Consider the following 18,283-nt stretch of genomic DNA (forward strand, 5'->3'; position numbering starts at 1 on the left):
AGTCCCATCCCTATCTTGATGCCTTATACTAACCATCCATTCTGATTTGTTGTCTTTCTTAGTACTGTCCAAAGATAATTGGCATAAGTGAAACTGGTTGACTGAGAGCGATATACTGTTAGGACTAGAAATGTTGGATATAGAATTTTCTAAAAGGATGGGAAGATTAAAAGAGGAAGGGGGGTATTGTTAATGGAAGCAGAGGAAATATGTCCTTCAAGAGTCAAATGTTTAGTTAAATGTTTAGACAAATTAGTTGGGCAAGTAGAAGGAAGATGATCCTAACGGGAGATTTTAATTATAGGAATGTTGATTGGAAAGAAGCAATAGTGTATAGTAACAAGGAGAGTGAATTGTTCAGTTCCTGCGAGATAACTATCTAAAGCAGCATGTGACAAAAGCAACACAAGGTTTATCGGTGTTAGATTTGTTGATATCCTCAGAGATTGTCATTGTGAATGGAGTATCAACACTTCCACCTGTTGGCTAAAAAAACTGATCATGAGGTATTGGTTTGGAATGTAGACAAACAAGAAAAAGTAATCAAGAAGGTCTATATGTGGAACTATAAAGTGGATGATTATCAGAAGATCTGTAGTCAACTAGTATCAATACATTGGGTTAATAAATTGTGTAGAAAAGATGTTGACAGTGCAAGGGAAATGAGAAGGCAGTATTTATCACAAGCAATGCATAACTGCATACCAAGACTTAAGCAAATAAATAGAGTAGGAGTGAGATGGATGAATGGTGAAATCAAGCAAGTAGTGTTATAAAAGAAGTTCTGGAGGAAGTACAAGACAGTTTGCGGTGAATAGGTGCAGGCCAGAAAAGTGACAAGCATAGTTCAAAAAGAAGAGTGAGAGGAGATTGGCCACTCAGGTCAAAACTAATCCAAGGGAATTTTTCGGGTATGTGGCAAGCAAGAAGAAAAATAATTATGGCAGGTTGATGCTGGTGGATATGGTGCAGAATAAATATTACTGCTTGGAAAGATAAAGGAGAATAGTGTGACAGGAAGGGTGGTCAGTGTGTTGCCTAGGTATGATTGTGGTGAAATGAGGCGGAGAGCAAGGATTATGAATGCTATTCTGGCTGAAATGTGTGAGAAGATGGGAGTACAGTTTGTTAATGTGTCGAATGAGTTTGAGGGACGAAGTGAGCTGTATGGGAGCGATGGACTGCATTTGAGTGGTTATGGTGTGAGTCGCTTGGAGACTCTGCTGCTGGAAAGTGGAAAAGTGAATAGAGAGAATGAATCAGAGCGAGAGGGGAGTGATGTGGAAGAGCAGGAGAGTAAGACAGGAGAGATTGAAGGAGTGGAAATGAATGGGGAAGTGAGTGGTATGAGTATAGAAAATGAGAGAATGGGTGTGCAAGAGGAGCAGGGAAACGGTGAAGCTCAGGGTGGACAGGGATACACAGCGTGAGAAAGGTGGATGCTCCAAGAGGAGGTGAGAGCATGTGTAGGCAGGAAAGTAATGGGATGATCAGGGATCAAAAGGAAACAGATGGAATTGCAAAGGGTTCTAAAATGAAGAAGCAGAAAGGGAAATGGCCCCAGTCCAGCATGGAGAGATCACATCGAGTGAGTGGTATCAGTGGAACTAGATGTAGATCCAGAAATGAGTTGTTGTGTTTGTATACCAATGCTAGAAGTATAAGAAACAAGGCGGATGAAATGGTTGCACTAATTGCATCTGTGCACCCAGAGATTGTCGGAATAAGTGAGACATGGTTAGATGAGGATGACATCCTGACAGGAATAGAGATGGAAAGGTATGATGTGTTTCGTGAGGATAGAAGGGGTAAAAAGGGAGGGGGAGTGCTATTGATGATAGAGAAAGAGTTATGTCCATACAAGGTAGAGATGCAAGAGGGAAATGGGGCAAGTGGTTTTGAGGCAGTATGGTGTGAGATAGAGGTGAACAGAATCAAATACTTGGTGGGATGTTGTTATAGACCTGGTAATGTGGATGGTGGTGATAGTGAAATGTATAGTCAAATAAGCCAAGCAAATAAGAAAAGGGTGATCATTATGGGTGATTTTAATTATGGCAATATAGACTGGAATGAAGAGATAGCAACTGGAAGTAAAGAAAAATGAGTTTCTTGAGTTTTTGAGGGATAACTACCTCAGACAGTATGTAACAGAGGGCACAAGAGGATTAAGGGTCTTGGATTTGGTCATCTCATCGGAGGATGTAATTATCAATGAGGTATCAAATCATCCACCAATTGGTGAAAGTGACCATGAGGTGATTACTTGGGTGGTTGCCAGCAGTGCAAGGACCCCTGTTAAAAAAGGGTATATGTGGTACTACAAGGGGGGGTGATTATGAAGAGCTCAGGAGACAGCTTGCGGGTGTAGCGTAGAATGAGGAGTTAGCTGGAAAAGAGATCAATGCAGCTTGTGGGATTTTCAAAAACTATTTAGTAGATGCAATGGCTAAATGTATTCCAAGGGTGAGAAGGTTAAATAAGGTGGGTGTGAGATGGATGAATAAAGAGATTAAGCATGCGATACAGAGAAAAAAAGCATTGTGGAGGCAGCATAAAAGAAGTGGAAATAACCAATTCTATGAGGTCTATAAAGACCAAGCAAGATGGGTGACTTGGCAGGCGATAGTAGCTAAAGAGAGGTATGCACAGCAGTTGGCTAATGAAGCCAAAAAAGAATCCCAAGGAGGTCTTTCGATATGTGGCCAGCAAAAGAAAGAATGATTATGGAAGGATGACATTGATTGGAGGAAATGGTATAAAGACAGCTGTTGCAGAATGTGTGGTGGAAATACTTAATGAGCAGTTCATAAAGATCTTTCAATCTTGTGATTGTAACTTCATAGAGAGATTAAGAGCAGTTGATGATGGGGAGGAGAGACTGACTGTAAATGAGCAAGAGTTGTTTGGGGAGTTGAGTAAACTAGATGTAAATAAGGCTGTGGGACTTGATAATATATCACCGCATATTCTGAAGGAATGTGCCAGAGAGTTGACACCTGCCTTGACATATTTTTTTAATACGAGTCTTGCACTTGGTCAAGTCCCTAAAGAGTGGAAGGAGGGCAAGATTGTGCCACTTCATAAAGGAGGTGATCGAACTCAAGCATCAAACTATAGGCCTATCTGTGTGTCAGGTGTTGTGGTTAAGTTGTTGGAGAAGCTTGTGAGAACTAGGATCCATAGTTGGGTTGACAACAATGGTATAATCTTTGATGGACAGCATGGATTTGCTAAAGGGAGGTCATGTTTTAGTAATCTACTTACTTATTACAATAAAGTGACTGCTTCCTTGGACAGAGGAGAAGGATACACAGTAATATACTTGGATTTTGCAAAAGCTTTTGATAGAGTACCTCATGATAAGTTGACAGTCAAACTAGAGCAGATGGGGTTGGATATTAGATTAGTGCACTGGATTGGAGACTGGCTATCTGATAGATATCAACAAGTTGTGTATGGGGGTGCAATATCCAGGAAAAGGAAAGTCACTAGTGGAGTGCCTCAGGGATCTGTTTTGGGGCCATTACTATTTAACTTGTATATTAATGATATTGGCGAAGATATGGATGGAGATATTCAGTTATTTGCAGATGATGCAAAGTTGGGACGAACCATAAAGAGTAGTGAAGATGTTGTGGCCTTGCAAGAAGACTTGAATAAATTGAGTGATTGGGCAAGCAAATGGGGATGTGAGTTCAATGTTGCAAAATGTAAGGTTTTAAAATTTGGAAAACAAAGATGGGATGCAGAATTTATGCTTGGTGAGAATATATTGTTGGAAGTAGAGGAAATAAGAGATCTGGGAGTGATAGTGGATAAGGATCTAAAATTTAGGGTACACATCGCCAAAATTGTGAAGACAACACAAAGACTTCTGGGAATGATGAGGAGGACACTGACGTGTAGAAGTAGGGAGATTCTTGTTCCATTGTATAAGGCTTTGATTAGGCCACACATGGACTATTGTGCCCAGATTTGGTCACCTGGTTTTCAGAAGGATGAAGAGATGTTGGAAAGGGTCCAAAGGCGACTGACTAAGGTAGTTTCTGACCTCTGGAATGTCGAGTATGAGGAAAGATTGAAAAGATGTAATTTGCAGAGTCTAGTGGAGAGAAGGAAGAGGGGAGATATGATAGAGACCTACAAGTTGGTAAGGGGTTGTTATAGGATCAATGGTTCAGAAGTTCTACAGAGAATAGTGGGAGATCAGGGGAGAACCAGAGGTCATCCCTGGAAACTGTATAAAGAGGGTGTGAGTAGGGGAGTGAGAGGCAGTTTTTTTTTGTGCAGAGTTGTGAATGATTGGAATGCCTTGCCTGAGAGTGTGGTGTCTGCAAGGAGTTTGAATGTGTTTAAGACCTGGTATGATTAGATGTGTGTGAGATAAAAGGACCTCCTAGATGAGTCTTTGACTCCATGAGGTCTTGTTTAATAATAATAATTACAATAATAATAATAAAATATAGCAAATGATATAGTGTAATTGTTTAATGAATACTTCATCAATGTATATTATTATTATTATTATTATTATTATTCAGGCCTCCAAGGACTCAAAAGACTCATCGAGGGGGGGTCCTTCCTAAGACATAAAGTCTGTCAAGACTCATCGAGGGGAGGCCCCCCCCCTGAGAAACACAAAGTCTATCATACCACTCTTTAAACTCACTGACCGTTCTCGCTCCCACCACTCCATAAGGCAATGCATTCCACGGCTCAACCACCCTCCACACAAAGAAACCACTCCTTACCCTCTAGCTCACAGTTTCCTTTCGTAACTTCCAGGGATGGCCTCTTGTCATCACTCCTTCCCGCTGTTCAACCAAGCAAAAGAACTCCCCAGTATGAACCCTGTAACCATCTCTCAACAGTTTAAGTCTCAATCATATCACCTCTCCTTCTTCTATCCACCAAACTCTGCAGTCCACATTCTCTCAGCCGATCCTCATAACTATCCTTGTACAGTCCTGAACCATCTTTGTCATCCGTCTTTGTATCCTTTCCACAGTTAATTTATCCCCTTCAAATCCTGGGGACCAAATCTGAGAACAATAGTCCAAGTGTGGTCTGATCAGAGACTTATACAACGGAATGATAACCCTCTTATCTCTGCAGGTCAGTGTCCTTCTCATAATAGCAGCAATCCTCTGTGTTACCTTCACCACCTTTGCAATATGTCCCCTAAACTTCAGGTTTCTATCAATCATCAACCCCAGATCTCTTGTCTCCCCTACTTCCTCCAGTATAACTCCTCCCATAGAGTATGCAGCATCCCATCGATGTTTCCCAAACCTCAAGATCTTACATTTTGCTGCATTAAACTGACAACCGCATTCATTTGCCCATCTATCTAGCTTATTTAAATTCTCTTGCAGGGCTACCACATCTGCACTATTACTAATAATCCTTCCCAGCTTCGCATCATCTGCAAACAACTGAATATCCCCCTGCAATCCACTGGCTATGTCATTGATATAAAGGTTAAACAATATAGGTCCTATAGTGGTGTGAATGATGCTGTGCAACATATAGAAGGCAAGCAATAATGAAGACAATTAAAGGTGAAAGAAATGGAGATGTATGAAATGTTGCTAGGATTAGATGTTAATAAAGCTACCAGAATGGATGACATATTATTATTATATTATTCAGGCCTCCATGGAGTCAAGAGGCTCATAGTGGGAAGTCCTTCTTAGGAAACACAAAGTTTATCATATGACTCCTTGAACTCATTCACCGTTCTTGCTCTCACCACTCTCTCAGGTGTTATATCTCTATTTTTTCTCATTGTTATTATCTTTAACTTTAATTTATCCTATTATCTTATGTTATTATCAGTTATTTCATTTGCCGACAAATTTATAGTTATTTTATAACTGCACCAGCTGGCAACTGAATTCTGATATACTAGCTTAGATTACTAAGAAAAAAGAATGCAGGAATCAAGAGGTTTGCAGTCGTGGTCCCGTTTCTTTCTTTAGTTACTAATGGATTTCCCTCTAATGCAAGGTTCGTGATTTTTCAAGCAGTAATTCAATCCACAGAAACATGACAGACTCATTTGGTTTACACATAAGAAATACATTTATTTTGGCAAAACATAGAGATACACTTTAGTCAAACTTTCAATTCTAAAAGAGTCTGAGTTCCCCTCCCCCCTTCTTAAGTTAACACATCCAAAAAGGTTCTATTCTACACTATAATTTCTTATACTATCAAAATCTTACTCTTCCTCATATATCTACTCTCAGACACTGTTAATTGCTACTGAGTTGCTCATTTTATCATACATAGAAAACACACATATATACAGGTTTATTCTACAATCCTGGCATGGATTATATCAGACGTGTTTTGTCTGGCAAGTCTTACATGAGATAACATTCCTTCTTATGTTCAAACTTTGTTCCCCCCCCCCCAGAATTTTAACTAGCATTCAAATTAAAATTAACATAATAACATTAATTTCCTTCTTCTAATATAAACAGTCCAAAGTCTCAGTTTCCTATTAGGCTCGAGCCTAAGATGCTGCATGTTCCTTAGGTGTAGACAAAATGTCCAAAGGAAGACAGTTCTTTAAACACAACACGGAAATTGGCTATTTTCTCAACGTTCAGTCTCTCATTCCTCTCTGGTTACTCTATCTTAATACAAAAGGTTACAGCTTACCGTTCTTGCTTTATCTAGTAGATTTAGGACCTCCTTAGCTAGATTCTCGGATCTCCTCACCATATTTTCTTCAATGGCGTCTCCGCTATTCTTTTATTCTACTTGAAAAGAAACACTCTTTCACTGGCTTGTACACTGGCGTTGGTTCACCAGCGGGCCTTTCTTCTGGAACTCTGGTTGCATTTTAGCTGCAGCTATGATCCACGTGGCACGTACAGCAAAGGGAAATTCTTGCTCTTGCTGCGCATGGCGGCAAGCTTTCACAGCTACTTAGCTCTCCGCTTAGGAAACCAGGAACAGACGAAAAAAAGAGAGATTGAATTCCCCGCCGAAACCCATATACCACAAAACAGCACCCTCACTTGGTGGTGTCGTCATGCATACGGCAGCAGCGATTGGTTTATGCGGCTCCGAACTGTCTTTGACATGGCCTAATACTTGTATCAACTTATATACATCTTTTTAGCAATTTTAAATGAATTTCCTATGTCAATTAATTCACAAGCATTCTCTGTTCAGTTTATGGGCTTCTCCAACATTACTTAATATCTAGAAAACTGAATATATACATGTTCTAGGTCATTAATAGGCACATTTTCCATCTGGAGGCATAAGTATGTCCTTGTCTGTCCTTTCTGCCGTTACCTTATGTTGGGTCGGAAAAAGGATGACTCATCAAAAGTGAATCATCACTTTTTCCGACACAACACAGGCAATGCATTCCACGATTCGACCACCCTCCAAGCAAAGAAACCACTCCTCACCCTCTTGCACACAGCTTCCTTTCCTAACTTCCAGGGATGGTCTTTTGTCATTTCTCCTTCCCGCTGTTCCACCAAGCGAAAGAACTCCCGTATGTCCACCCTGTAACTGCCGCTCAACAGTGTAAACGTCTCGATCATATCATCTCTCCTACTTCTATTCACCAAACTCTGCAGTCCACATTCCCTCAGCTGCTCCTCATAACTGATACTGTACAGTCCTGAAACCATCTTTGTTATCTTCCTCTGTACCCTTTCTACAGTTAATTTATCCTCTTCAAATCCTGGGGACCAAATTTGAAAACAATAGTCCAAGTGTGGTCTGATCAGGGTCTTATACAATGGAATGATAACTCTTTTATCTCTACAGGTCAGTATCCTTCTCAGTATTGCAGTAATCCTCTGGGTTACCTTCACCACCTTTCCAATATGCTCCCTGAGTTTCAGTTTTCTATCAATCATCACCCCTAGATCTCTTGTCTCCCCTACTTCCTCCAGTACAGCTCCTCCAATTGAGTATGCAGCCTCCCATCGATGGATCCCAAACTTCAAGACTTTAGATTTTGCTGCATTAAACCAACACCACCATTCATTTTATCATCTACCTAGTTTATTCCAATCCTCTTGCAGGGCTGCCACATCTGCACTATTACTGATAACCCTTCTCAGCTTCACATCATCCGCAAACAACTGAATATCTCCTTGCAATCCATTTACAGTGTCATTAATATAAAGGTTGAGCAATATAGGTCCCAGTAGTGAGCCCTGTGGAACCCCACTTGTAACCTTCTGCTCCCTTGATATTGCCCCACCATACACAACTCTCTGATACCTATCAGACACCAATCCTGAATCCAGTTGACTAACCTGACATTTAGACCCATGTACTGCAACTTAAATATCAGCTTATCATGTGGCACCCTCCCTGTCAAATGCCTTTGCAAAGTCCAAAAAAAATGGCAGTATATGCCTTTCCCTCATCAACTGCTCTTGTCACTTCATTATAAAAGGCAATCATATTACTAAAGCAAGAGTGCCCCTTAATAAATCCATGCTGATTCTCACAGATAACATTACCCACATCTGCCCAACACTGTATATAGTCCCTCATTAATTTTTCCAAGACCTTAACAACTACTGATGACACACAAACTGCCCTATACTTAGACACTTCCAGTCTGCTACTGCCCTTATGCAATGGCACTATCTTACCTTCCTTCCATTCCTTGGATACCTTTCCCAGAGCCAGACTTTTATTGAAGAACCGGGTCATTGAGCTGTCAGTTCTTTAGCACATTCTCTCAAAACCAGTGGTGAAATACCACCAAGTTCCACAGCTTTACTAACACCCAGAGTACTCAATATTTGGAACACTCTCCTCTTTCATCTCTAAACCCTGAACCTGCCAAATCCCTCTAGTATTAAAAGCTTCTTCTCCAGGATGAAATACTCCAATAAAATGCTCATTGAACAACTCCACTATGTCCTCAGCATCAGTCATTCTATTCCCATTTTTATCCCACAATGTCATTCTTCCACAATCATTTCTCCTACTGGCCACACAGCTAAAAGATTTCCTAGGATTTTCTTTGGATCTTAGTTCCAATCTCGTCTCATATTCCAGTTTTGCCTTCCTCACCATAGTAGTCACTCTTTTGGCCTGTGTCTTATATTTTTTGTGCATATGCTCTCCACCCCTCTCCTTATATCTCTCCAGTAATCTCTTTTTCACCTGCAGTTTCTGTTTGATATTATTTGTCATCCACCTTACACCAAATTGAGTCCTCTTCTTCACTCTTGAAATACAGCTTACTATTGCTGCTAACAAATATTCCTTCACAATTTCCCACACATTAATGATATCCTGGCCATCCAATTCCACCCTCCATGGAACTGCCCCAAGTTGATATCTAAGACTATTATAATCACCTGCCTTATAATTCCATATATGTTCTCTTTTCTCTGATACTCCTTCATTTAACAAACATGGATTTGTTAAGGGGCACTCTTCCTTTAGTAATATGATTGCCTTTTATAATAAAGTGACAAGAGCAGTTGATGAGGGAAAGGCATACACTGCCATTTTTTTGAATTTTGCAAAGGCGTTTGACAGGGTGCCACATGATAAGCTGATATTTAAGTTGCAGCACATGGGTTTAAATGTCGGGTTAGTCAAATAGATTCAGGATTGGATGACTGATAAGTATCAGAGAGTTGTGTATGGTGGGGCAATATCAAGGAAGCAGAACGTTACAAGTGGGGTTCCACAGGGCTCAGTACTGGGAACTGTATTGTTCAACCTTTATATCAATGATATTGTCAATGGATGGCAAGGGGACACTCAGTTGTTTGCAGATGATATGAAGCTGGGAAGGGCTATCAGTAATAGTGCAGATGTGGCAGCCCTGCAAGAGGATTTGAAAAAACTAGACAGATGGGCAAATGATTGGGGATATCGGTTCAATGCAGCAAAATGTAAAGTCTTGAGGTTTGGGATCCATCGATGGGAGGATGCATACTCGATTGGAGGAGGTACGGGAGACAAGAGATCTGGGGTGATGATTGATAGAAAACTGAAATTCAGAGAGCATATTGCAAAGGTGGTGAGGGTAACTCAGAGGATTGCTGCAATACTGAGAAAGACACTGATCTGCAGAGATAAAAGAGTTATCATTCCATTGTATAAGACTCTGATCAGACCACACTTAGACTATTGTTCTCAGATTTGGTCACCAGAATTTGAAGGGGATAAACTGACTGTGAAAAGGATACAGAGGTGGATAACAAAGATAGTTTCAGGACTGTACAATATGAGTTATGAGGATTGACTGAGGGAATGTGGACTGCAGAGTTTGATAGATAGAAGAAGGAGAGGTGATATGATCGAGACTTTTAAACTGTTGAGAGGCAGTTACAGGGTAGACATTGGAGAGTTCTTTCACTTGGTGGAATGGCAGGAATTAGTGATGACAAGGGGGGCCATCCCTGGAAGTTATGTAAGGAGGCTGTGTGCAAGAGGGTGAGGAGTGGTTTCTTTGTGTGGAGGGTGGTTGAACATTGGAATACATTACCTGAGAGAGTGGTTGGAGCGGGAACGGTCAATGGGTTCAAGGAGTGGTATGATATACTTTGTGTTTCTTAAAAACGACCTCCTACGATGAGTCTTCTGACTCCATGGAGGCCTGGATAGTAATAATAATAATAATAATAATAATCTATTCATCTTCCAAGTCAAAACCACATGGTCATTTTCGCCATCTGGTGGGAGAGATGTTATATCAGTTATTATCAACTCTTTCAATATCAATTCATTCTAGCAACACCCTAATAAATATTCTGTCTTGGCCACTTCTACCTCACACCATATGCTTTCAAAACCATTAATGTCACTGCCTTCAAAAGCCTCCACTCTTAGAGGACATAAATCATCACTTATCATAAGCAGTACTCCACCACCATGCTTTCCCTTCCTATCCTGCTGAAAAATGCTGTGTTGGGCTACTTCAATTCCTGTTATTATGTCCTCTTCTGTCAAGCACATCTCAGTGATCCCAATAATCTTTGGCCAGGCTGATGCTGTCAGTGCTGCCAATTCATCTCCTTTATTTTATTTCAGACACTTCTGGCATTTGTGTAAAGCCTAAATATGTCAATGTTTCTATACCTATAATTATCCCCCTCTAGATCCCAATGGACTGAGTGTTACCTGATGTCATCCCGTTTCTCTCAAGCACCCATTCCCACAAGAGGTCACCCCCGTTACCATCCACTCTTGGAATTCTAGTTTCCCTGCATTGACACACCGACTCATTCAGAAAACAGCAATCTCTCCATATACTTTTGTCTTTCCTCATTCAAATGCAAACGGTTTCTCCAATACAGTTCCATTCTGTTTTCAAATGCCCTCCAAGCATCCACATATTCCAATCCTCTCTTCTCACACATTCTGGTCAGAAGAGAGGATTCCTGCTCTGCTCTTCTGCTCAGCTCATCACTATCATACTTTTGCAACACACACAATCTTTCCTCTCTGTGTTTTCTTTTGTACAACATCAAACAAAAATCTCAGATCTCTCACCACCTGATTTACATTGCCTCTCAATTCATTTGTGCCCACCATCGCAATCATTCTATCTATCCTTTCACCCCTCTTAATTGCCATAGCCACACTTTCTATTATCCTTCGAGGTGAACTCTCCTCTGGCATGCTATCTTGCACCCAATGGATCATTGGGTCTCCATACATCACACCTCTTACCACCACTCTGTTCCTTGACTGCTCACCTGCATCCCTCACTCTCGCTCCTCTAACCCTTTCTCTCTGTGTTCCCCTACTTACCTGCTCTCCTGGCATCACTCTATCCCTGGTTCCAGCACTCCCTTGCATTCTTCTCATTTCCTCTCTCTGACAGTTTCCGTTTTCCCCTCTTCTATCATTCCCATAACTCTCTCTCATAACCTCCTTCTGCTGTTCTTCTTCTTCTTCTATTCTTTCCTTTTCTATCATTCCCTCTCTCTCTCCTGCTGTTTCTGTTCTTTCCTGTTCTATCATTTCCATACCTTTCTCTCATTCCCTCACTCCTACTGTTTCTATTCTTTCCTCTTCTATCATTCTCATTCCCTCTCTCCTACTGTTTCTATTCTCTCCTCTTCTGTCATTCCCATAACTCTCTCTCACTCCTACTCTGATTTGCCTTGCATTCATCACTTCCAATTGCTTAATCTCATCTTTCATACTTCTCATCTCATTCCAGAGACATTTAACCTCCTCTTTCAGCTCATCTACCAGTCTCTGCAAGTTAGTCACTCTTACTTGTCATTCATTCTCCCAATCAAGACCATCTCCAAAAACTTCACAATCATTCAAGCCTTCAACACCCCCGACTCCTAGTTTTTATTCATATTTCACTTGTCATTCTCTTCTATCACACTACTCGTCTCCTGACATTAATTTCCAACACCTGATGCAACTAAGTCAGTTATCGAAATATCTAATTCTTTAAATTACCCATTGCCTACATTTTTTTGCATATACGCACTCCCCCCCTCTCTCTCACCCACCACATATCCAACTCCTGGGATGGATACATATACATACATAAAAACATACCATGGGAGTGAATTCCCATGGTATGCTAAATAAGAGGCAACAGTTACTAATAATGACTAGTATTTATTTATGTATATTCTGGTGTGTATTCGATTGATTTTGCTGGATTGCAGAATTTAAAAAAAAAATTTTAAATACAAATTTCTTCCACATGATAAATCCTTCTTTCCTAGATTAAAAATTATCTAACAATGGACATTGAGAGTTCTAGAAACGTTTTTCTAGTCAGTGACTAGAAACCTGTCTGTAACTTCTTTCCTCTATTTATTTATTTAGCGTGTAATTATACAACAGTCATGAGATCAATATGGGCAGGTATGGCACCAACTTATTAAATTAATATTTTTCTGTTGATTCTAATGCAATTTACATTAAATTACATATAATGCAATTACATAAATTATATTATTATTATAATTATTATTATTATTACAACCCCAAGCCCTCACGGAGTCAAAGACTCATCTGGGAGGGCCTTTTAACACACACACAGCTCAATATAGCATGTTTTCAACACATTCAAACTCTTTGCACACACCACATTCTCAGCCAAGGCATTCCAATCATTCACAACTCTGCACGAAAAAAAACCTGCCTCTCACTTCCCTACTCACACCCTCTTTATACAGTTTCCAGGGATGACCTCTGGTTTTCCCCTGATCTCCCACCATACTCTGTAAAATTTCTCCAGCATTGATCCTATAACAACCCCTTACCAACTTGTAGGTTTCTATCATATCTCCCCTCTTCCTCCTGTCCACCAGTCTCTGCAAATTACATCTCGATCTTTCCTCATACTTGACATTCCAGAGGTCAGAAACTACCTTACTCAGTCTCCTTTGCACCCTTTCCAACGTCTCTTCATCCTTCTGAAAACCCAGTGACCAAATCTGGGCACAATAGTCCATGTGTGGCCTAATCAAAGCCTTATACAATGGAACAAGAATCTCCCGACTTCTACACGTCAGTGTTCTCCGCATCATTCCTAGAAGCCTTTGTGTTGTCTTCACAATTTTGGCGATGTGTCCCCTAAATTTTAGATCCACTATCACCCTCAGATCTCTTATTTCCTCTACCTCCAACAATATATTCTCACCAAGCATAAATTCTGCATCCCATCTTTGTTTTCCAAATTTTAAAACCTTACATTTTGCAACATTGAACTCATATCCTTATTTCTGTACCCAATCACTCAATCCATTCAAGTCTTCCTGTAAGGCAACAACATCTTCACTATACTTCATGGTTCGTCCTAACTTTGCATCATCTGCAAACAACTGAATATCTCCATCCAAATCTTCACCTATATCATTAATATACAAGTTAAACAGTAATGGACCAGAAACAGACCCCTGAGGCAATCCACTAGTGACTTTCCTTTTCCAGGATATCACTCCCGCCATACACAACTTGTTGATACCTATCAGATAGCCAGTCTTCAGTTCAATGCACCAATCTAATTCAAGTCTAATTCAGTTCAAATCTAGAGTCTCATCAGCTCTAGTTTGACTGTCAACCTATCATGAGGTACTCTATCAAAAGCCTTTGCGAAATCCAAGTATATTACTGTGTATCCTTCTTCTCTGCCCAAGGAAGCAGTCACTTTATTGTAATAAGTAAGTAGATTACTAAAACATGATCTCCCTTTAGCAAATGCATGCTATCCATCAAAGATAATATCATCGTTATCAACCCAACTCTGGATCGTAGTTCTCACAAGCTTCTCCAACAACTTAACCACAACACCTGACACACAGATAGGCCTATAGTTTGATGCTTGGGTTCGATCACCTCCTTTATGAAGTGGCACAATCTTGACCTCCTTCCACTCCTTAGGAACTTGACCGAGTGCAAGACTTATATTAAAAAAATATGTCAAGGCAGGTGTCAACTACCTGGCACATTCTTTCAGAATACCTGGTGATATATTATCAAGTCCCACAGCCTTATTAACATCTAGTTTACTCAATTCCAAATGCACTTCTTGCTCACCTACAGTCAGTCTCTCCTCCCCATCATCAACTGCTCTCAATCCCTCCATGAAGTCACATTCGCAAGATTGAAAGATCTTTATGAACTGCTCATAAAGTATCTCCACCACACAATCTGCATCAGCTGTCTTTATACCATTTTCTCCAATCAATGTCATCCTTCCATAATTGTTCTTTCTTTTGCTGGCCACATAGCAGCACTCCCCCCTCCCTTTTTACCCCTTCTGTCCTTACGAAACACATCATACCCTTCCATCTCTATTCCTGTCAGTATGTCATCCTCTTCCAACCATGTCTCACTTATTCCGACAATCTTTGGGTGAACAGACGTAATTAGTGTAACCATTTCATCTGCCTCATTTCTTATATTTCTAGCATTTGTATACAAACACAACAGCTCATTTCTGGATCTACAGCTAGTTCCACTGATACCACTCACTCGATGTGATCTCTCCATGCTCGACTGGGGCCATTTCTCTTTCTGCTTCTTCATTTTAAAACCCTTTTCAATTCCAACTGTTTCCTCTTGATTTCTGGTCATCCCATTCCTTTCCTGCCTACACATGCTCACCTCCTCTTGGAGCATCCATCTTTCTCATGCTGTGTACCCCTGTCCACCCTGAGCCACCCTGTTTCCCTGCTCCTCTTGCACACCCATTCTCTCATTTTCTATACTCATACCACTCAATTCCCCATTCAAAACCACCTCTTCAATCTCTCCTGTCTTACTCTCCCGCTCTTCCACATCACTTCCCACTCGATCTGATTCATTCTCTCTATTCATTTCTCTACCTTCCAGCAGCAATCTCTCCAAGCGACTCACACCATAACCACTCAAATGCAGTCCATCACTTCCATACAGCTCACTTCGTCCCTCAAACTCATTCCACATATTAACAAACTGTACTCTTGTCTCCTCACACATTTCAGCCAGCATATCATTCATAATCCTTGCTCCCTGCCTCATTTTACCACAGTCATAGCTAGGCAACATGCTAACTACTCTTCCTGTCACACTATTCTCTTTTATTCTTCTAAGCAGCCTCCTGATCTCCATTCTGACACACTCTTTGTCCTCTCTCTCTCAAATCATTCATACCTATTAATACTATTAACAGTTTTGCTCACTCCTGCCTCATGTCCAATGCCTCAATCACTCTACTCATTTTACCACCTGGAAAACATACCTTGTGCATTCTATCCTCCAGCACACCTTTAATAATGGAGTCGCCATACAATGCCACTTGCTCATCATTCATTAACTCTTTCATGCCATCTTAATTTATTTTAATAGTTTTTACCTGAATTTTCTTAATTTCATTCTGCATCCATTTCATTTCTTGCCGCATCCAATCCATTTCAACTTCCGAATGTCGCGACACATTCTATCTATCATTCACACTTTCTAACTTTCTAACTCTCGACCCACTCTTCTCACTTTCACTCTCATTCATCCTTCTTTGTTTCCGTACTTTCGGCCCAACATGCATCCAACTTTCGCTATCATTCTTCCCGTTTTTACACTCATTCATCTTTCTTTGTTTCTGTACTTCCAGTCCAACATGCACTATCATTCATTCTTTTTTCGCTATCATCCATTCTTTTGATTTTTTTTACTTTCGATTTCTGCATCATGCCATTTCTAGTTTCATTCGTTCTCTCAATTTCGTTTCCTTCCATCACTCTCACCTCACTTTCGTCCCTCTTAACATCCGTTACGGTTTTCAAATCGCTCTTTTTCTTTTTTACTGATTTTTTAACATTTTTTCGCCTCTCTTTCTCACCATCCTCTTTCAAAAGCGCACTTATTTTCCCCATGACAATCTCGCTACTAACACTTTCTGTCATGAATTTTATATTTGCATTCATCAATTCCTTGTTCAGGTCACACTTCGCACACACCCTCCTTCCATCCTCACCAAATATCCACAAATCATTTATGTAATCAAAAGAATACATATAACAGACCTCACACTCAACGAAACGACTGACATCTAAATTAAAGTCATGGAATGACAATACTGCTGCCATTTTTTTCAGGTTACTAAGTCTAATAGTAACGATTTTGTAATTAAGTTTTGGCAAAAAAATAATCCCCCACACTGATAAAACCGGTAGCGCATAATGTTTAAAGCCTCTCTTACTCAAACAATTATGCATATATATTTAATTATTCCTAGAAAACTTATCCCAATCAGGAGCTGTTCTTATATATGTCACTGCATATATACATGTAAATTGTACGTATTTTATACCTGCTTTGTTTCTTTTTGAGGGATGAAAAAACCGAAGTTCAGGAGAAAAACATTTTCTTTCAGCATGCCTAAAGTCGAAAAGCCATTATAAAGATTTTTTGCTTCCTAGATGAGATTCAGACTTAGGTCTTTCCATTCAAAATACATTATAAATTATAATTAACTACTGAGCTGTGGAGGCTCTAGATTTTCATCATGGAAATTTGCAAGAAGCTACACAGTTTTTTTTTTTTTTTTTTTTTTTTTTTTTTCAGTGGTGTAATTTTCTGGTCTAAACTTTTTGCTGTGAGAAAATGTCAGTTTTTGAGTGTCTGATATAACAACCAAGCAAAAGAAGAGGTGTAGTATCATAGCATTCAATCAAATATGTGTCACCGTGGATGGAATTAGAAATTCCTGTTATTACAAAAAAAAAAAAAAAAAAAAAAAAAAAGTTCCATTTCTGAAAAAGAGAATCGAAAAATGCTACTAGCTCTGAGTTCTGCAGCAAACCCAGCAATATTATTCTTAAAGACCTTCATTTTTAATGTTGCGTTTACTTTATTCTACAAACAATAAAACTTTATTATTAAATAATTTGAAATTCATTATTTTATAATGGTTGTGTGAATTTAAAACTTGAAAGTTTTAGCTATGTTTATCTACAATCTTCTTTGCTATATTCCATGCAGTCTATTGGGAATTCTACAGTGATATATTTGCTACTAATGTGATTGCAAAAGATCCATATTCAGGACGTCAAGTACATCTTATAGATACAAGAGGGTAAGTGTTCAAGCTTTGTGTACAATTTTGAGGACATTTAATTACTTAACATTAATTTAAATTAAAGGTAAAGTAAATACATAATGTTTGCACTTTTAAAATTTTCAAAAGCCATTGGTATCTTATAAAGTTTCATAACCTTTCACACAAGTTTTTTTTTTTTTTTTTTTTTTTTTTTTTTATCATGCTACTTAAAAAGACACAGAACATTTGAAGTGGCTGTGCCTTTTAGTAATCATTTCATTAAGGGAATCCCTTGTTTGACAGCTGCTTCAGAATGTTGGTTCTTATCAGAACCTATACAGAAATACCAACATACACACAATGACTCATGTCTTAGAACTCTCAGCCACTATAGGGCTGAAATGTGTGTTGTGTTAGAAAAAAGCCCTGAAAAGATAACTGTTATTTTGCATAATAATTGGCATTATTGCTTGAATTTTAGTCTGGTATTGTATATTTTTGATAACTTAATGTCTGCATGATTTTAGCCATGGAAAATTGTTACTGACTTTATTAACTGAAATTTTGAAGCTTACCTTCTTTGAACAGAACACAATAGCAGTACTCATGAGGTTGACCAGTACTATTAGGCAAATGCTCAAAAAAACCAAGCTGTTAACGACATGGACCTTCCATAATAGTGTCCAAATATTGTGAGTGTAATATGCATGCATGGCAAAATGTGAGAGATGTGTTTGTAGAAAGATTGATGAGGAAATGAGAGAA

The 18,283-nt window shown here is 39.4% G+C and overlaps 1 protein-coding gene across 1 annotated transcript in view; it reads left to right on the plus strand.

The window, feature by feature from the left end:
- The window catches only part of LOC150092568 (uncharacterized), a 199,718-nt gene that overhangs the window by 99,333 nt on the left and 82,102 nt on the right, over positions 1-18,283 (plus strand). The window contains exon 12 of the mRNA XM_090414236.1: positions 17,461-17,554. Coding sequence (XP_090270362.1) covers positions 17,461-17,554 — 94 coding nt within the window. The remainder of the gene's footprint in view (positions 1-17,460; positions 17,555-18,283) is intronic.

Source organism: Typopeltis vanoorti, chromosome 25, assembly GCF_054136105.1.
Source record: "Typopeltis vanoorti isolate ZY-2024b chromosome 25, IOZ_Tvanoo_1.0, whole genome shotgun sequence".
In the NCBI taxonomy this organism is placed as follows: Eukaryota; Metazoa; Arthropoda; class Arachnida; order Uropygi; family Thelyphonidae; genus Typopeltis; species Typopeltis vanoorti.